At 43.7% G+C, this 21,127-nt stretch overlaps 1 protein-coding gene and 1 pseudogene across 2 annotated transcripts in view; one reads left to right on the forward strand and one right to left on the reverse strand.

Moving 5' to 3' along the window:
- Nucleotides 1–21,127, forward strand: part of Cdc42se2 (CDC42 small effector 2) — a 65,440-nt gene that overhangs the window by 39,845 nt on the left and 4,468 nt on the right. For both annotated transcript variants that reach the window (XM_052197827.1, XM_052197828.1), the window contains 2 exons: nucleotides 4,662–4,975; nucleotides 19,780–19,881. In XM_052197827.1, coding sequence (XP_052053787.1) covers nucleotides 4,922–4,975; nucleotides 19,780–19,881 — 156 coding nt within the window. In that variant the 5' untranslated portion in view covers nucleotides 4,662–4,921. The remainder of the gene's footprint in view (nucleotides 1–4,661; nucleotides 4,976–19,779; nucleotides 19,882–21,127) is intronic.
- Nucleotides 6,821–7,247, reverse strand: LOC127695570 (60S ribosomal protein L32-like; annotated as a pseudogene).

A 21,127-nucleotide genomic window follows, 5' to 3' on the forward strand; every position in this document is an offset into this window, starting at 1 on the left:
TCTAGTTCCAAGTTGATTTCTTTTTCTGGACTTTGTGGCTACCAGGCCATGGACTTGGTGCATATACACACATGCAGGCAACAAACCAATACATATAATGATGTTTTTAAATTAAAAGATAAAATTTTAAACATACGTATATAGACACTTGTGTGGTGTACAAAAAAATGTTCTGGTTAACAAATACTTTTATAGCTACCACCCAGATTTTAGAGAGAGAGATCAGGGCTGGGGTCAAAGCCCCTGGTGGACTGCTTGCCTGGCTTTCATTTGAGCCCAGCAGGGAGTGGGGGGTGGGGGAGGGCAGGACCTTGTCAGTGCTCCAGGAGTCCTCACGCCTGCCCTTGAGTGCTCTCCCGGCTGTTTACAACTTTACTTTGACCTATTTTTGTATCTCTAGACAAAAATAGTTTAAACTGCTTTTGAAATGGCAGTGGTTCTCTGTATGTTGTTTTATATAATGCTTTTCAAGAATCATGCTTTGTAAAGCTGGTATTCATTGTTATTTTGTATGAATATGCCATTTTCATTTTTAAAAAAATTCCCCCTTGGGGCTAAAGAGATGGCCCAGTAGTTAAGGGAGCATAGTTGTAGCAGAGGACCTTAGTTCTGTTCCCAGCACCCATATTGGGTGGCTCCTCTCTCTCTCTCTCTCTCTCTCTCTCTCTCTCTCACCCACCCCCACCCTCCCCCTCCACACACACCTCACCTGCCCCTGTAACAGCAGACCAGGGGGCCCGACACCATCTTCTGGCCTCCACGTATACTTGTATGCATGTGCATATGCCCCACAAAACAGAAAATAAATCTTTTTTAAAATTTGTCTTTTTGATAGATTTCTAAGCTGTTTCTTAGATTACAGTAAGACATGGTAGTGTGTGCTTGTAGGCTGAGGCCTGGGAATCCTTGAGGCTCGGAAGTCAGAACTAATCTGGGCAACATAGTGCCATCTTATCTCGGGAAAACAAAACCAAACCACCACCACCACCAAAAAACCTGTTATGTTACTTTGTTTTTATGTTTGCCATTTTAATTTTTGATAACAAATAAGAACATGCAGTATGCAGTGTATGTGCATGTAGCATCTAATGTAGCCTTCATTTTAGATCTGAAAATGGAAACATGGCGTACTGTTTCGTAGAAAAATGATGGGTTCTAGGGCTTGTCGCTTCTCCATGCTAGCTAGCACTTGTAAATGATTTGGAATACTTAAGCTTCTGAAAGTCTTTGGATAGCTAGAGGAATGCCGCTCTCAGTAACAGCATCTAAACTTGGCCACATGTCTTTATTTCAAAGTCTAAATTCTGAACTTTGGTAGAGTGCTGTACAGACTGAGGGTGCCCAGTTTCTGAACTGTGTCCAGCTCTTCCCTCTCCTAAGATTAGGTTTTAGGAGAAAGCTCTGCTGCTATAGACCAGTCTGATGTTGACTTATGTGTGGAATGTGCTGAGCTGTGTAGCTGTTGGAATGCTACTCCCCTGTGCATAGTTTGTCTTTTTTTTTTTTTTTTTTTTTTTTAGTGTAGGGATTTTGCTTTAGTTTGTATTTTGTTGAGAACTCTCATGTAGCCCAGGCTGGCCTCAGACTTGCTGTATAGATGAAGGTGATCTTGAACTCCTGATCCTTTTTATCTTCTGTAACAGTACTTAGCTTTAAAAGTATATCGTTTTGAAAATGGGAGTATTTTAAGCAACTTTCAGCTCAAGAAGTAAAGGTAACTGTTAACATAATAACAATGTTGAATTTTTTAGCAACAGATTCAGTATTCTTTGAAGATGTTTATATATAAATATTTTAGGTTTATACACCTGAAATTATTCTAAAAATGTAGTTTGAGGAGGGCAAGCACATTGACATTTCCCAGGGCATCTTAAGAAACATCTTTTTGTTGTTTTAGTTTTTGGTTTTTGGTTTTTCTCTGTTTAGTTTTGACTGTCCTGGAACTCTCAAACTTACAGTGACTCTCCTGCCTCTGCTTCCCTAGTGCTGGGATTAAAAGTGTGTCCACTGGATATGTGAAGAAAATGGGAATTTGGGGAAATGTGGGTTGGTAGGCAGTTATTATAGCTGGCTCCATGTTAATTTAGGCAGTGTAGTCATTTAAGACAGGTGAGTAAAGGGGCAAAATGCACCTGCTAGAAACGAGAAGTTGACATTTGAAGGTGGGTTCTAGCTATTTATATATAAACCAGAACATGGGACATGCATGGACTATCCAAATGCCAGATGTGAAAGGACTAGAGGCGCTTCGTGTCTGTGGCTGCAGTATGGTGAGCAGCGAGGGCGTTTCCGCAAAGGCACCGGCTGCCGCCTTGGACCCAAGGGCAGTTAGGCCTGCTCACAGGTACTGTGTTCCAGTAAACGTGACTGTAGTGAAACGATACTCTGTCCATTCCAGAAAGCTAGAAGAGAAGTCTCAGAATAGTTACCACAAAGAATCAGTGTTTAAGAAGATAGATGTATTTTTGACTTTACAGAGTGCATATCATATATATATATATATCTCATAGCATTTGGGGTTGGGGGTTACCTGTGCATACACGTAAAATAAATTAGGCTTTGTTTTTTATACTTAGACTGTATGTGTTCTGTCTCCACCTTGTGTGTGTGTGTGTGTGTGTACTTAGACATTTTGGCTCTCATGTGGGGAAGTTAGAGGGTAAGTTTCAGGAATAAAGTCTCCTACCTGTCTTGATCCAGGTCAAGCCTTTAGGTTTGGTAACCAGTGCCTTTACCCACTGTCTTGTCAGCCTTATTTGTGGTCTTTTAATTCAGTTTTTAATATTTATAAAACTGTCCATTGGATACTGTGAATTTAACTCATTTTCTAGTATATTCCTTATACCAAGATTGGGCAGAAGAAATAAGTAAAAGGATTCCTTTGATCTAATTAAATCTCAAAATATTTCTCAGTTTTGACATCTCTATTTCTTGGTCTTACATCACTGGTCGGGAATGACTGGAAGGCTGCCCTTCCTTTGTTTCTCTGTCAGTGTGACAAGGGTTTCTTGGGTAAAATAAGGAGTGTTTGTTTCAAGGTCTGTATTTAAATTATACCAAAACTGAATTTCTCTTCCTTTAGTCTTGACTGTTTGCCTCCTGCATGACTGTGAGGTCTAGGATTGTTTGCTCTGCAGCTAATCAGGTTGTGACTTGAGCAGTCATCTCCACAGCGACCTTGTCTTTTCAGAAGACGGTAGTGCCATCTCAGCAGGGATAGAGTCTTCCTAGCATTGAGGAGGTAAATGGGAAGAATTTTCAAAAATGTATCTGGTTAGCGTAAAGAATACTTAACCTATGATATAAAATAACACTTTTTAAAGTAGTCACACTGGTGAGAATAAAGGAGAATTTTGTGTTACCTTTACATAATATAATTTTAGAAGGGTAGGGTTTTAATTTGATTAGTCTCCAGAGTTCTATGAGCTGATGAGATAATCATTTATAGATGGCAGAGTTTATAAGTTTATAAGTCATCAGTTATAAGTCTTCTTTGAGAGGTTTACAAATACTTAACTTGTATTTTACCACTTGGGTCAGAAATGTTCCCATCTTTTTGTGTCACCAAATGAAGTCACCTTTAGCGTTTGATCTTTTCATTTCAAGGGCAGCTTTTTCTTCACTCTCTACCACATTATCTTTTTAAGCTTTCTGTTTTTCTTGCATTTGTTGCCTTCACTTGTTGGCTCCACTGCTTGCCCCTCCCTTCTGTGGTCTGTTCATCCTCTCTTGGTAGCATTGAGTAGTTCCTCTTCTCTCTTGTCTGTTTAGCGGATCCTCCTGGTAAACTGCTCCTGTCACCTGACTGTAGTGCTCTGACACCTCCCACTGTTGAGCCATCTTTTTTAGTCATGCTGCTGCTTCTCTAAGATTCTCACCATTGGCTCAGTCATGGTTGGCTGACGGCTACGGTTTCTTTGGCTTGCAGCTTACATTTCCAGTATTGGGGATCTTCAGTTACTGTGTATGGCAGACTGCCAGGAGTATGAGCCTGTGTAATGTAACTTTAGGCTTCACCAAAGCAAACTTGTATACAGGTGACACTGGTCTTAGGAATGACTGACTTCCTGTCTCTCCTTCCTTTGCTTCTCTGCCACCTTGACAAGGACTTCTGGACTCACCTTGGCTTGCTGTGGTGGGATGATAGGTGTCTCCACTCGGTGCTGGCTCTTTGGCTGAAGGAGGGGTCCTAATGGCTGGATCCACAGAAGGAAAGCTAGCTTTTGTGTAGGGTTCTGTTTCTTGGATGGGTGATTGTTTTAAGGTTTCTGGTGTTTTATATCTCATTACCTTAGAGTTCATTGATCTGTTCGTTACTGTGGGTTGTCTGAAAACAAAGGACTCGATGAAGATCAGCATGTCTGTGGAACTTGAGTATGGCAACATAATGTTTTAATTGATTTGAAGTAAAGTGCTTTTAAACTAATTCATAGTTTATAGTTTTAGAATATTCCATGAAAGCAAGGATCTTTTTCACTATTAAAACTTGACCCCTCATGGTCAAGTCATAACTTAAAAAATAATTTGCTAAGTCATTGAATTTATGAAATTTTGACTTGCAGTATTTGCCTGTAGGTAACATCACTCTTCTTTCAGATTTCAAAGGCTGAGTGACTCCAGGGACACTGCAGTGCCTCACTCTTTTCTCCTCCTCTTCCTAGACTTGCTGCCGGCTCTGGACCAAAGCTCTTCTTTCCTTCCCACTGACCTGGAAGCAGTCTCTGTAGAACCTGAAGCAGAGAAAAGAAACAATCAGACTCCCCTTTCAATCAACTTGAGACATTTGACTCCAGGGACAGAGGCACAGTGAAATAAAGTTATTTTGACAGCCATTCCTCACTTTGAGGGTGCACGTTGTGGAGATTCCTGTCTGAAGATTTGGAGCCTTCGGTGGTGCTTACTCAGGCCTTGGACTGAGAGCATGAGTGAATTCTGGTTGTGTTTCAACTGCTGTATTGCAGAGCAGCCTCAGCCTGTAAGTATCTGTGGGACATTGGCTCTCAAACTGAACATAGGGACCCTGGCAACAACTGCAGTTCTAGGACTCTGAGCATCTATCAAAAAAACCCAAAACAATAACAAAAAAACAGAAACAAAACCAAACACTGGGCTTGGTGGCACATACCTGTAATCCAGCACGTGGGCAGCAAAAGCTGGGGTTTGAGTTTGAGGCCAGCCTAGTCTACAGAGAAAGTTTAGGGATAGCCAGTGCTATATGGCAAGATCTTGTCTCAAAAAACAAAAGCAAAACAAAGGATAGTGTATTTCAAAGATAAGCTGGGTGTCAAGAATTGTGCTAGGACCTAGTACGGTGGACACCCTTAATCCCAGCACTTGGGAGGCAGAGGCAGGCAGATCTTAGAGTTTGAAGCCAGCCCCAGAGCAGCTAGAGGTGCATGGTAAGATGGTAATCCTGGGGGCCCCACTGTTGTAGGCCCCACTGTGCATCGCTGGGGGCAGCGGTTCATAGCACCGACAGATGCAGGAACAGGAGAAAGGAGGCTATGTGCCAAGGGCCACAGCAGCCTTAGACTGGCGCTGGGAGGGTGTGACAGCCAGGTCCCTATGAGCTCTTCTCCACTCACCTGCTCATTTCCTCACAGCTGTACCATCCCTGAGCTGGTGGTCCTGGATGCTGGATGCTTCAGTTCCTGCCTGCTTGAGTTCTTACCCTGAGTTGCTATATTAACAGTTAGGAAACTTACTTGCCCATCTTTGCAGAGGCCTGCATCAAGTAGTCTCTGGGAGGCTGGGGATACAGTTCAGTGGCCCAGGGTTGTGGTCGAGAACCTGCAATTCTCAGGAGGCTGAGTTATATAGGGTGCTCTTATCCTCTTCTGAACTCCATAGAGGCTGGACCATGTTACTGTGTGTCTTCAGGACCCAGTACTGTCTTGGGGAATGTGTGTATACATGCTAGTTGGTTGGCTGGACAAATGCATTTGTATTTTATTCAACTGTATAACTGTAAAAAGGATGATGAGGATTAAAATTTAAAATATATTTGTACATATACCGTAAATGTATACTTAACTTGGTTCCTAGAAGGGTCAAATATCTTTTCATTTACGTATTCATATCTAAATTTATATTTCTTTTTTCATTAAGTTACCTATTAATAGTCTTTGGGCTACTTTGCTGCTTCAGACATGCTTTTCAGATTACAGGTGTCATCTCTTAAACATAATTTCAGGCTTTGTGGAAGGTGGTCTTTGTGCTGTCACCAGCTACCCACTGTCGTCTTCTTTCCCACTTAGTGACTTTATTGATGTGGCATCAGGTTAGGTGTGCTTTTCCCTGCTAATTAGCTATCTAAGAGACGTCATTAAACAGTCGGTCTTTTCATTAGCGATTTGAAATGTCACCTGTTATTTTCAAATTCCTGAGTCCAGTTGTGAGAGGTTCAGTGTTCTGTCATTTTGGCACAGTGGCTTCTGCTGCTTCGCTGTTTTGGTGCTGGGGCTGAGATCAAGCCCAGGCTCGAGTCCTAGGTCGGTGCCTGCTACAGCTGGAGTTGCTGAACTTCCCTGTCTCAAGGGGAAAATCTTTTCATAGCTCTTCTTTGTCAATAATATTGGTTTTCAAGGTAGATTGTGGTTCCATGTTTCCTTATGTTATATATATTATATATTTACATGTACACACCCACATACACAAACACACTTTTCCCCCTTTTCATTTGCACTAGGCAATAAATTCAGGGCTTTGCTCATAGTCCAAGTGAAAGCATTCTAATGCTAAACTACATCCCAGCCCTATTTATAGTTTTATATAAGATACTGCACAGTGCACATTCTCAGTTCCATAGTTTTTTGTTGTTGTGATTTTATTAAAACACAAAACATGCACACAAGCCATCTATTCATTTTCTTCGCTGTGTAGCCTGGCGTTGGGATTGGTGACTCTGATGGCCGGCTGTGCTGCTCTTTCTACGATGGCTTTTTGGTTCTTAGAGGACACGTTGGGAGCGATCTCAGCACAGTAAGATTTGTTAGTTACACATCAGCTCCTTGACATTGTGGACCAGAAACTTCCGGAAGCCACTGGGCAGCATGTGCTTGAGTTTCCTGTTGCTTTGGTAACCAATGTTGGGCATCAGGATCTGGCCCTTGAACCTTCTTTACACCCTGTTGTCAATGCCTCTCGGTTTCCACCAGTTTCACGTATCAGTCTGACTGGTGCCTAATGAACTTCTTGGTCCTCTTTTTGATGATCTTGGGCTTCACCAGAGGCTGGAGGGCAGCCATGATGCCACAAAGCAGATGGTAGCCACCTCGTAGGCAGCGCCGAGGAAGCCCATAGGTGTTTTAAGATTGCCTTTAGTTTAGACTCCAGTTAGGTGAGGATTGGCATCTTTAGAGTAATTGTGTTGAAAAGCGGATTTGTTTACCTATGTTTGTATATTTACTGTTCAATTTGCTCTAGATATTGTACAAACTTGTGTACTGTTTTCCTGTTACATTTCCTAATGGTTTTTTATAAGACCCTAACAATTGTATATGTTAACTTTGTAATACAGCTGCATCTTCTGAAACACTGTAATAAGCTTAATAGTGATTTAGTTGAAACATTTTTATGTACTAAATCTCTCTGAATAGTACTTTCTTTTTAAAACTTTTGTTTTGTGTGGTGAGAGGGGTGGCATTCCATAGTGCTCCAGTGGGGTCAGAAAACAACTTGTGAAGTCAGTGCTCTCTTTCCGTCTTGTGGGTTCCAGGGACCAAACTCACCTCCTCACCTTTGGTGACAGATCCCTCTACCCACTAAGCCAGTCAGCTTCTACATACAGACTGATTTATTTTCTGATATTTAATTATTTTCTTTTTGGAATTGATTTTAAACAGGAAGTCTTCTGTCTTTCTTCGACAGTTCTGTACGTGTAGACAGTGTATCTTTAATCGACCTCTCACTTCCTTCATCTACTCCATGTCTCCGTTCCCCCTCTCTGTTGTGGGGGACCCACTTAGTACTGCTTTCTGGAATGTTGACTGATGCTGTCAGCCTTCTCTCAGGCCAACAACCCAGGGAATTGATGGTGTGAGGGCAGTTCATCTACAGAAGGCAGCGTCACCTCAGCCACCAGCTCTCACCTTCTCTCTGTTCCTTCTTTCTAGGATGTTCTCTGAGCCTTGGGAGTGCACATGGAGGGTGTGCATTGATACAGTTGTCCCCTTTAGTGCTGAGCGTCTCTCAGTCCGTGTTGCCATGTTTGGGAAGAGTGTGTGTAGTGCAGTGAGTATTCCAGCTGTGCACACTCACACCTGGCAAGGACTTTAAGCAGCTGGAGCCTAGGTCTTGGAGTTATGAGAGACGGACAGTAGAGATGGAGTCTTTCTTTCTAGAAAGACTCTAACATGTAACATTGGGCTTGTCAGTCATATAATAAAGAAGCACATATTCATATACAGCTATTAGCCTTCTTTCTGAGAAAAAGTATGAGCAGATTATGTGCTTACCATAGTTGAAGAGTTGGCTTTGCTATTGTCCTCAAGTACACACTTAAAGAGCACACGTACAACCATATGTCATTTATGTTCCACAGAACTGATGTTTGCTGTTCTTGCAGCCAGTGTCAAGATAGCCTTCTCTGAAAGTTGCTTGGTTACCCCTTAAGAGTTTTCTGAAGTATTTGCTAGGACAAAATGCACATGCTAGCTCTCCCACTTCGTTATGATCCTGCCTTTACACAGTCCATGGGTGCAAAGGGAAGAGCCTCATGCAGGAGAGAAAATAGGAAGCAGTTCTGTACAGTGGCTAAGAATCTCTTTCTAGTCTTCCTTCATGTTAACACAGTACAATACATAGTATAATAGAGCCCCAGTGTTTCCATGGTACAAAAATGTCATTGCTGCTGTTAAGTAGCACTAAGGCTGTAGGTTTTTAAATTGAGCTCATATGTCCTGTAACTGAATTTTAAGAAGTTTTATCAACTGTTTTCAGTTGCTGTGCTGTAGAATACTGGCAGCTTCATGTTATTACAAAGAGTGTACACTGGTTCTAGGGGATCTCATTTCTGTTTAAAGTGCATGGCTTCTTTTCATATCCCCACATGACAGGGATGAGGTTTGTGAGTTTCCATGTGTTTGAGTCTTCAACAGTACCTTGGAATTTCTGAATGAGCCAAATATTGAACAGACATTTATGGTGGTAACCGCTTTGTGGGGAAGGAGTGCTGGTAATGACGACAGGGATGTAGGACTGACAGGGATGTGTGCATGAGTCCAGAGAATGCCTTGAAGCAGGCAAGAAGCAAGAACTTAGGGGAGAGGAGTAAGTACTCATTCTCATGAGGGAGGAGGATTTTTGTCAAAGAGCCTAAAGCCAGGCAAGTAAGTGCAGAGTGGCAGGGCAGCCGTGAAGCTGGGAGCAGGGAGACCCTGGGGAGGGAGACCAGAGAGGGACCAGAGCCTTTAGCCTTTTCAGGTCACAGAACACTTTGATTTTATTCTTTGTGAAAACAAACAAACAAACAACTTAAACAACTCTTGATGTTTGAGCCAAGAAACTAGTGACAGGCATGCTCTCACAGAGCAGCATCTCCCCAGCTTCAGGAGCTGAGTTTGTAGTGTGTTGGCTTTTTCTGCTGTGTGTTGCTCTGATGTGTATACAGTTTTAATCCGTAATGCAAAGTGGGAGGGAGGCTGCCTATAACTACTAGCCCTGCCACACGGCATCAGAGCAGGAGAGTTGGCGGATCTTCAAGGGAAGTTGTTGAGGAGATGGGTTTGATGAACTGCTTGGGTATTGTAGAAAATCCGTCTTCAGTGAAGTAGGAGAGCTGGAGCCGGCAGTCCTCGCTCGCCCCCTGTGATTTCAGTCAGTGTGAAGCAGGAGAGTGGCTGCTTAGGTGCTCAGGCGCCATACTGATCTTTCTGAAAATAGAAGTGCCTATTCTTAATTCATTTAATCTCTACAAAATCATAATTATAATTGTCTCAAGACATTTAAGTACATGAATTTAAGAAAAAAAATCATCCTTATCAATTAAGAGGGGGGAAAATGACCCTGTCTTTTGGAAGGTCATTGAAGGGGACTGATTGAAATGTAATTGTGTGGTTGAGCCCCCAAATTCCCAAGACTATTAGGCCTCCTGAGTAGCTGTGATGTGACATCAGCGAGACTGGATCTGCTGTCAGGGCTGTGCTCAGCTCTGGTGGCGGTAGGGCCAGTAAGAGGTCTCACTTCACTGGGGCTGCATTCGGTGTCTGCACGATGCCTGCCATCAGTCTGTTCCTCGTGAGTGCACAGCTTCTGTGCTTTGTGCTCCTCCTGTGACATATTGTCTAGATGTGATGGGGCAGCTAGCCATGCCCCAAAGCCGCCAAGGCAGAGCCACAGCAGACATTTCCTCTTTATAAGCCTATGATCTGGGTATTTTGTGATAGAAACAGAGAGCTGTCTAACACATATGTTTCCTGTATGTTGTCTTTCTTGTTCAAGTACTATAATTGTAAATACAAAGTATGACATCGTCTTCATTTAGAGGTCCTTGAGAAATTAGGAAGGCTTTGATGATCCAGCTCTGCTATTTATGTTCCTGACCAGTTAGGAGCTGTTGGAGAGCTTGGTTACAAGATGGGAGTTGAGTCAGAGACAGTGGAAAGCTTTTTATTTATTTAAAAGATAACCCCTCGCTTGGTGTGGTGGCGCACGCCTATAATCCCAGCACTTGGGAGGCAGAGGCAGGCGGATTTCTGAGTTCGAGGCCAGCCTGGTCTACAGAGTGAGTTCCAGGACAGCCAGGACTACACAGAGAAACCCTGTCTCAAAAAACCAAAAAAAGATAACCCCTCAGTGTGGACGTAGCTAGCCTGCAGTGTTGTGTGACTCACCTGGAACTTAAATAGACCCTGGCTTCCATTTTCTGAATATTTATTTGGCTTATAAATAAAAGCTACTATGCCATCTTTTAGTACTTTTCTTGAATTGATCTTGATTCAGTGTAGATTGGGGATCTCTCCTTCTTCCCCCTCTCCCTTCCTCCCTCTCTCTACTCCCTCTTCCCTTCCTCCATCCCTCCCTCCCTCTCTCCATCCCTCCATCATCCCCTCTCCTGTATCCTTATACCTAGCTATTGAACAGCTTGCAGTTGTAATTTATAGGCACCTCAAGATTACAGCTAAACAACAAGCCAGTGCATTAGTATTTAAAGGCAAAATAAAATCCTCTTTGATTTGTGAATCTGTAGAATTCACAATTTATGCCAGAGTCATCATCACAGTGATGCTCACCGGTGCCAGGATGACCAGTGGGGATGGGTGTCTTGTTTGAGGACAGAGTGCCTTACACTGTCCCTTGGTTGGACCTGACTCCCGTCCTGTCTGCTGTCCTTGTTCTTCAGTACATTGGGAACTTGAGCTGTGGGTCATGAAAAGTCAGTCAGTCTCAAAAGACAGTGACAACTGACACTTGTGCCCATGGTTCCTGTGGCAATGTTGGCTGCTTTGGCTGTCATAGGATCTTCATTAATGATGTTTTTATCTTAGTTTTTAATAGTCTAATGGGTAAAGTGAAATTCTCTGATTTTTCTGTTTTCTCCTTTTGGTTCCTCATGACTATTAATGAGGTTAAGCCCCTCTCTTAGTTAGGGTTTTACTGCTGTGAACAGACACCATAACCAAGGCAAAGCAAGTCTTATAAAGGGCAACATTTAATCGGGGCTGGCTTATAGGTTCAGAGGTTCAGTCCATTATCATCAAGGCAGGAACATGGCAGCATCCAGGCAGAAATGGTGCAGGAGGAGCTGAGAGTTCCACATCTTCATCTGAAGGTGGCTGGCAGAATACTGGCTTCCAGGCAGCTAGGGTGAGAGTCTTAAAGCCTACACCCACAGTGACACACCTACTCCAACAGGGCCAAACCTAATAGTGCCACTTCCTGGACTGAGCATGTACAAACCACCACAGCCCTCCCCCACACACTTTCACCCTTCCTTTTTTTCTTTCTTAATTTTTAAAAATATTATTTCATTATTTAGGGAGACACATGTGTGCCACAACACACGGGTGGAGGTCAGAGGACAACCGTGGCAATCAGCTCTCTTACTCTAGTGTATGGATCCTAAGGAATTGAACACAAATCCTTAGATTTGGCAGCAAGTGTCTTTACCTATTGAGCTATCTAGCTAACCTCTTTATTTTTGAAATGTGGTCTCATGTATCCCAGGCTAGCTTCAGAGTTACCATATATCCACAGACCTTGTGGGTTTTTTGTTTGTTTGTTTTGAGACAAGGTCTCTCTACAGAGCTCTGGCTGTCCTAGAACTCACAGAGATCCTACTGCCTCTGGAGTGCTGGGATTAAAGGTGTGCATTACCAGGCCTAGCACTGACCTTGTGTTCTTGATTGTCTTTTCTCCACTTTCCAAATTCTTGGATTATGGGTCTCAAACACACTTGATAATTTGTGCATGCTAGCAAGCGCTCTGCCAGCTGAGCTGCATATGCAGCAAAGCTTAGCGTCTCTTGGTGCTTACTGATCAGCGTGATTTTCTGTATTTCATATCCATAGGCGTATTCTTAATATCTGAATACAAACCATTGGCTGTTTCCCCTCTCTGGTCTCCCTCCCCAGGGTCTCCCTGCTCCCAGCTTCACGGCTTCACAGCTGTCCTGTCACTCTGCACTTGCTTGGCTGGCTTTAGGCTCTTTTTTTTTTTTTTTTTTTTGGTTTTTTGGTTTTTTGGTTTTTTGGATTTGGTTTTTTTCGAGACAGGGTTTCTCTGTGTAGCCCTGGCTGTCCTGGAACTCACTCTGTAGACCAGGCTGGCCTCGAACTCAGAAATCCGCCTGCCTCTGCCTCCCAAGTTCTGGGATTACAGGTGTGCGCCACCACACCGGCACTTAAGGCTCTTTGACAACTATTGTGGATACTGTGTATCCACATGGGAATGTGTACATGCTCAAGAAAGCCAGAGACTAATGACAGGTGCCTCCCCATGCCCTTCTCTCCTCCTCAGTTAACTTAGCTCTCTGACTCAGCAACACTAGCTGGCTAAAGAGCACCAGACTGCTCCTGTCTTTGCTTCCCCAACTATAGGGTTAGAGGCACAGGTTTTTATGTTGCGTGCTAGGGATCTGACCTCTGGTCCTCCTGCTTGCACGGCAAGTACATGAATGCATCCCCCTCGTAATAGTGTACAGAGTTAATAGCTGCGGTGGAAGCTCAAATGTAGAGCTCGTGTAGTATGCACGAGGATACAGGTTCAGTCTCCAGTAATGCAAACAGAAAGACAGAAAATTAATAAATAGTTGTCTTGGGTTAGGGTTTTGTGTCTTGTTTAACAAAAATTTCTTACTCTTGAATTATAAAAACACTTACCTAGACTGTCTTGTAAAAGTAGAATCAGTTGCCATATATAATAAAAGCCTGAAGTGAATTAATGTGTGTTGTTTATCTTGCTTGTGTGGCCTGGGCTGAACTTGAACTTAAGTTTCTCTTGTCCCAGCCTTCTGGGTGTAGAGGTTTGAGGTATGCACCACCATGCTGGCCTTGGAATTGGCTTTAGAAGAGAGAATCTAATTGTGCTTATTCCTCCATGTGGTGACTTTGCCCTACCACTCTTATTTACTACTTTTTACCCAATGTCCTTTGTCCCTGGTATGAGATCTGTTATAGTGTGCTGTGGCATACATGCTACGTAAGTGTCTTTTAACTTAGCCACTCAGATGAGTGTTCACAAGAGACTCAGGCTCTTACTGAATCAAAATTAGCATCTTAGGTTGAATTTTAATCTTGTGCTATCTGATTTTAGTGTGCATAATACTGGTTCATTTGAGTATTTGGTTATGAATCAGGGTGATACACAAATTAGAAGTTTCTTGAAATAAAATCCCCCAATTCGGTTCTTCCACCCATGGGTATCAGTGTCTCTGTCACTGATGTGTTGCTGTGAAGAGACAGCATGAGCTAGGATACTTTTATAAAGATCAGCATTTAACTGGGCGGGGCTGGCTTACCCCTCAGACTTGGTCCATTCTCATCCCTGCAGGGAGCATGGCACTGCAGCAGTAGCTGAGAGCCACATCCTGATCTGTAGGCCAAGAGAACCTCCTAGAGATGAGGGGCAAGGGGCAGGAGAACAGGTTTAGCTTGGGCTTTTGGAATCTCAGACTCTCAGTGGCTCCTCCATGGTACACTTCCCTCCCATAGGCCTCACACAACCTCACATCCTTCTTACATACTGCCACTCCCTGATGGCTGAGTGTTCTGAGGTGAGTCTGCTGGTGCCATTCTCTCCAGATCACCACACTCAGTCACTAGCATTTTGAAAGGCACATGTCTGTAGGAGGAATATATCCTGTGAAGCTCTGCTGTGCATCTTTCATTGGTAGATTTACATTCAAGTGTGGTTAAGTATTAATATAACTCAGTACTTTCTGTTTATTGTTTTTAATAACGTGTAGAAACAATACACTCTGTAGCCTCATAGCACCCTATATAGTAAGTATTTGTAGGACTGAAATCTTAATAATGAAATAATGAAAAATAAAAACAGTAGTTGTGTTTTCCTCCCATGTCTCATCAGAGACATTTTAGTCCCACACAGGTGTGTTTTATGCTGTAGACTTGGGTGCTGTAGACTTGGGTGCGCAGCTCAGGAGCAAGTCAGGGCTGGCTAAAGCACAGCTTAGACTATCCTGGAACCTTCCTGCTTTAGCAAGCACTGCTATTACAGCCGTGTGCTCCTTCACTGTACTGTCTATTGCCACAAACAAAATCCTCGGAAAGAAAGTCAGAAACGCCTTTTGATGATGAGAAGAAAGACAACTGTTGTTTTCAAATAACTTTAAAAAAATTTCTAGCCAGGCGGTAGTGGCACACGCCTTTAATCCCAGCACTTGGGAGGCAGAGGCAGGCGGATTTCTGAGTTCAAGGCCAGCCTGGTCTACCGAGTGAGTTCCAGGACAATCAGGGATATACAGAGAAACCCTGACTCGAAAAAACAAAAAACAAACAAACAAACAAAAAAAACCCAAAAAACTAGCTTTCTTTTCCTGTAGTTACCCCAGTATCTTCACACGGGATCACGTAGTCTTCTGTGTGTGGGCCATATGAAGAGTTCCCATTAACTGGCAGCTTTTATGAGTTCTAAAATACTGCCTAAAAGACACTATTGTTGTAAGTCATCTGACCACATCTGGGAGATTGTTATATTTATTTAGAAAATACAGTGTGCAGTTTCAGGTCCTGTTGTGTGGTAGCCCAAAAGTCTATGCCTTTCTTGGTCATGAATTCTTAAAGGGCCATGGTGAAGTTGCTTCTCTGACACCAGTAGCATGGGCTTATTTTTATGAACCCGCAAGAATGGAGAATGAGGCCTTTGCTTGAGGTTATTGTGGTCGGGCTCTGTCTCTCACACTACTGATACACAAGTACCTCAGAAACTTCCACTTTGTTCCTTTTAAACCAGTAATAGACTGATATAAAAGTTCAGAATGAGATGCTTATGGTACACATTTTCTGTAGCTAAGGATATGTTAGGGATTAATTATCCAGAATTAATAACACATTGATTTGGCTAAGAGTGGCTAAGACCCCTCAGTTCCAAGGGGTCTTGAATCCTCTCTCCTCTGTTTCTGTGCATATGCATTTGTACATACATGCATTCACAGTGTGTAATGTTAACACAAAATAAGAACATTCTCCTGCTCCTAGTAGGTAAGGTAGGAGTAGGAAGGGGTCCAGGTTCAAGGCCAGCCTGGTTTGTATAGTTACTAGTTTGCATAGTTAACTAAATATTTATGATAGGACTCCACAGCTCTCTTCTTCACAGGAGAAAGGACAGACTGGCTGTTTCAGTACTTAGGAGAGGAGACTCCATCATGCTCAGCTTCAGTCAGAAAGGATCTAATTAAAGTGATCAGGGACATCCTGACAGGGGGGAGATATGCTGTGCTATACAGCTCTAGAGATGTGAGGGAGGGGGGAGCCCACAGCACCCAGGGCTAAGTGTAAATGTCCTAACTACCAAGGCAGGTGTCTGGAGGAGGCTGAGGCAGGGGGATTGCAAATTCCAGGCCAGCCATGGCTACACAGCATGATTTCACTGCCCCCAATCAACCACTAAACACACAGTATTTTTCAAGCATAAGGTGCCTTTTTTTTTTTTTTGAACAGCATACTTTTTCAAGTACATGGCATTAAAATTTCAAGACAAACACAGATGCAGTTGTCAGCAGCTAGGGGAATTCCACAGTTGGGCCTCAGCAAAGCAAAACAGGAAGCTTGAGAGGGCGCTCACAGCCCTGCTGTGTGGACTTGGGTAGAGTCACTGTGTTTCCTGGAACACTTCACTCTTAAAGGACACTTGCTTAGCTGCTGGCCATGCAAATAATCCAGGTCATACTTAAAATGCTTTTCATTCTGTATAAGGTCAGGATCAGGGGCACAAATGTGAACAGTTGTGCTAGAGAGATGTGGTTTGGCAAAAGTTTCTTTCTATGGAATTTCTGCATCACTACATCAGATGGAGTGGCATTACCCAGTGATTGGGAGTTGGCACAGCAGATCTTGCCATCTTGTGAGCTGTGCCTTCATGTGCTTGCTCTGTGTGCTGTCATAGTGTGTTTATGGTCCCAGGGAAACCCAGCTGACTGAGAAGAGATGATTTGGGTTTGTTGTGTTTAACCTGTCTCAGAGTTCTGTGATTAACAAGGAGTGACTCCTGGAGCAGCAGCGACCACCCTCAGAGTAACTGCCCCAGCGAAGGACCGCACAGCAGTAGGGTCTGTGCTGACAGACATGTGGACAGTAGATCAGCAAGCACCTCTGTGGAGACGGGATGGGTGTGCTCACTGTGTTGACTGTGGGCTAATGTGTTTGATCACCACCCCTTCCTTTCTGTTTCATCTCTTCCTTCCTCCACCATCTCAAGACATGTTGACAAACATGGGGTGAGCTGGAGGCTTCTCACCTTTGCCCTTATGTGTGAGAGTGCCCCTTGGAATGTGTTTGCACACTGTCCCTCAGGACTCAGTATGCAGGGTGTACTGAGCTCACTGTGGTAGCTGTTCTCTGAGCCTCACCCAGGAGTTGAAATGAGTCACTTGGTGTAGGGGTGTGGGCCGTGTGTAATTTCTTCCCAGCATCACATCTTATTGGTGGGCGTGGTAACTCTTCAGTCCTCAGGGCCAGGATGATAGACACTAGGGATGCCTGGAAGGCGTTCCTACAAATCAGGTTCCGGGAGACCTTGGGAGATGGCCCCGCCCTGCAGATCTCTGCCCAGGGTGTACAGCTGCTGTCCTTTTCTCCTCATGGTGAAGTGTCCGTCTCTACCCCCTGTTGGTACTATAAAGGGCAGAAGGTCTACAAAGCTGTCTCACGTGAGATGCTGGAAACTGATCATGATTTAGAGTATGTACAGGTAGGTGAACTAGGACGACTGGCTTCCGAAGGCCGCGTTAATGGTTAGGGTTAGGGTTAGGGTTGGTTAGGGTTAGGGTTAGGGTTAGGGTTGGTTAGGGTTAGGGTTAGGGTTAGGGTTGGTTAGGGTTAGGGTTAGGGTTAGGGTTAGGGTTGGTTAGGGTTAGGGTTAGGGAGTCACAGCTTCCAGGCATCCTTAGTTTCTATCATCCTGGCCCTGAAGATGGAAGAGCTACCATGCCCACCAATAAGATGTGGTGCTGGGAAGAAATTCAAAAGGTCATGAAAGCAAGTGTGAGGGTCGGGCTGTTGGAGGAAAGGGGTCCAGGGGCAATGGAGGAGGATCCAAGTGGGTGATGAGAGGGAGTGGGGTCAAACTCTACAACATATGAGATTCTCAAAGAAGAAACAAGAACAAACAAAAGTTTAAAGAAACTTTTTAAAAAGTAAGGACGACAGTGGGACCACTGGCCTCACATGGGCTGGGCTGACAACATACCTGGCCGGGCGAGGTTTGCTTTATTGTCCTTGTGTTTCACCCCGCTACAGAGGTGAGTCCGAGCTGACTGGACTGTGACTTGAAGACTTTACACTCTAGCCTTTGTCAACTCCTGAAGAAAGCAAGTTATTTTCCTATAACACGTTATGAAGAGACATTTTAAATAATGGATGAAAACAAACTGAGCCTCCCCCCCTCTGTCTCTGTCTCTGTCTCTGTCTCTGTCTCTGTCTCTCTCTCTCTCTCTCTCTCTCTCTCTCTCTCTCTCACACACACACACACACACACACACACACACACACACACACACACACAGTGAGCAAGAACACATGGTTAAGAGGCACTGTGTTCCATGCAGAGTTACCAGGAATGAACCCCATGCAACTCCCAGAAGGCACATGCCATTGCTGGGCCAGGGAAATCGAGTATTTCTAAAGAAAAGAATCCAGCTGTTTTGGGTTTTGACAATTAAAAAAAACACAAACTGTAAGTTAGCTTCTGCCTTGTACATGTGAACTCTCTCCCCACTTGTCTGTGTTTATAGAAAGCCATGTTCTGACATGAGCACTGTCAGGTTTAGGACGTACTAGAGGCAGCAGCATTGCAGTTTTATGGACCCGGGGTGTTGTGTGCTGATCTTCCTTTACTACAGTTCATAGTTCCCTGCAAACTTGGGAGCTGTGTACTGTCACAAGGGAAGCCTGCTGTGAGGACAGTGACTCAGCTACACAGGTGGCTGTTCTTGAGTCATATCTGAGGGATCTGTGCAAACCTCAGATGAGCAGGGAAGCGAAGTCGAGAGGCAGGAGGTGGGTGTACTGGTGGGAAGCCAGCATGCCAGCTTGGCTGCTCACTGGGAAACTGGCTGGCGTTCCAGCTGGGTAGGTGACCACACCTGTAATCTCAGCACTCAGGAGCTGAGGCAGGAGGGTGAGTTCTAGGTGAGCCTGAGCTACAGTGATGCTATCCTATCATAAAACTAAAACGCAGCTGTCAAAAATTAGGAAGCAAGCCCCAGCCTTGCTGGGTTGACGGCATCAGTCAGTGCAGTGAACAGACCAGTGCTAAGTCTTGCCCCTCCCCCAGGCCACCTGCATGACAGAGTCATTCCAATGTGGAGAGGGCAGTTGGAGACAGCCCAAGTAAATGACATCAGAATATAATCAACTTGTTATCAAGAGCTAGAAAGTTGTGCTTAAAATCAAGAGCACTGAGGTCAAATTCCTCATATTCTTGGCTAATGATGAGGTAATTTTACACTTGTCTTATTTTTGACATAAAAGTATGTATCACTGGCATTATATAAAGTTCAGTGTTTTTATGTATAATGTTTTAGTCAGATTAACGAGTTCCTTAGACATTTATTATTTTACCTAGGCATGGCAGTGAGTGCTCTGTTTTCAACATTGGGGAAATAGAAGCAAGATAGTCAGAGGTTCAAGGCCCACCTAGGCCACATGAGATTCTGTCTTTTTTTTTTTTTTTTTTTAAGTACTGTTTCTTTGTTTCATGTTTTGAGAAGGTATTCATAATGTAGCCTGGCTGGCTTCAAACCAGGCCCAGTGCTGGAGATACAGGTGTGTGTGTCACCAGCTAGCTTACTACTTAATGTTTATGCTAAAAACTTCCAGATGCCCCTCTGATTGTGTGGCTGCACTCTCCACAACATCATGGGTGTGTGTGTGTGTGTGTGTGTGTGTGTGTAAGGGCGACCTTTAGGATTCCATGGACAGAAGCTGGGTTTTGGGATGTGCATGGTAGCCTTTCCTACCAGCCTAGTGGTCTTGACTGCTCACGTTCTAGAGTTCCGATGTCTCATTGTTTCAAAGAGACATGAAAAGCATGAGAATTGGGCTTCCAGACCACCGTGGAAGGATACGGCTGTTTCTCAACACACTATTTCTCATATTTTAGAAGCGGCGACGACGGATCGATCGAAGTATGATTGGAGAGCCAACCAACTTCGTGCACACAGCTCATGTAGGATCCGGAGACCTATTTAGTGGGATGAACTCAGTAAGTTTGATTGTGGGACAGGCACTTGAGACTGTGGGACAAGGCCCAGTGGGACCTGCATGACAGAATCACACCTTCAAAATGATTGCCTTGACTTGTTGTATGGGTCCCTTTTAATAACATCATGTCAAATGAGTTCTGCAACTAGACTGTGCCAGTCATGGGTTGAAAATAATTTGAAAAGAAATTTTGTGTCTTCATACAATTTTCCCATTTGCCAGTCCCTGAGCAATATTATCTAGCAGTTATCTGTACATTACTGACACTCTGTTAAATATACTGCTGTATACAACACAGAAGACTTAATCTTCATGGGAAGATGTGATGTGATGTAAAAGGCAGACCACTTCATGCAGGAACAGTCACACTTGAGACCATTTTTCTTTTAGACTTGGAATTGAAACATGTTAGTTATGATTGATTCTTATGCTGCCACCATGGGGACACAAAGGCCGGCTTTTAATATTTTTATCAGGCATGGTGGTGTGTGCTTTTAATTCCAGCACTCAGAAGGTCAAGACAGGAGGAAGATCTCTGAGTTCGAGGCCAGCCTGGTTTACATAGTGAATTCTAAGACAGCCAAGGCTAGAGACTTTGCCTTAAAAAAACCCAAACAAATAAATAAATATGAATTAATACTTATCCTCTTGTTGTGAACTGCTTTTCACATACTTTAAGGTTTAGTTTTTATTTATGTGTTGCTGTACATGTCTCACGTGTGCGGAGGCCAGATTTAATCTAACGATGGAGGCTGAGCTGCTGCGTCACGCTGATGGATGCTGGGACATTACCTGCTAAGATTAAATCTAGCTCATGGTGCTTGGAAACACTCTTGTCTTGTTGTGCACAGTTCAGAAATTTCTTTAAAATTTGTGCTTTCATCTTACCATGAGTTAGTAAGCTTCAGGAGATCTGCTGCCTACTATAGCTGAGGCGGAGGCTCCTTCAGGCCACGGGCATCTTCTCTGGGACTGACATCTATTCTGCAGAACCAGTATGTCCTCTTGGGTAGTGATTTCATTGCATGAGCCTACTCTCTGCAGCATTCCCCCCTCAGTGCTGAGTTCTTGCGGACAGTGAGGTCAGTCAGGGACGTTGTGGAAATTGATAGTTTTCATTTGCATAACATGACTGTGAGAGAAATTGTGTTTTCCTGTGTAAGAACAGTGACAAGACAAAACCATGAATGGAAATGCTATTTGTCCAAGGAGGTGCCCCACCCATCTCCGTCCTGAGACAGGAGCAA

This window comes from Apodemus sylvaticus, chromosome 10 (assembly GCF_947179515.1).
Source record: "Apodemus sylvaticus chromosome 10, mApoSyl1.1, whole genome shotgun sequence".
In the NCBI taxonomy this organism is placed as follows: Eukaryota; Metazoa; Chordata; class Mammalia; order Rodentia; family Muridae; genus Apodemus; species Apodemus sylvaticus.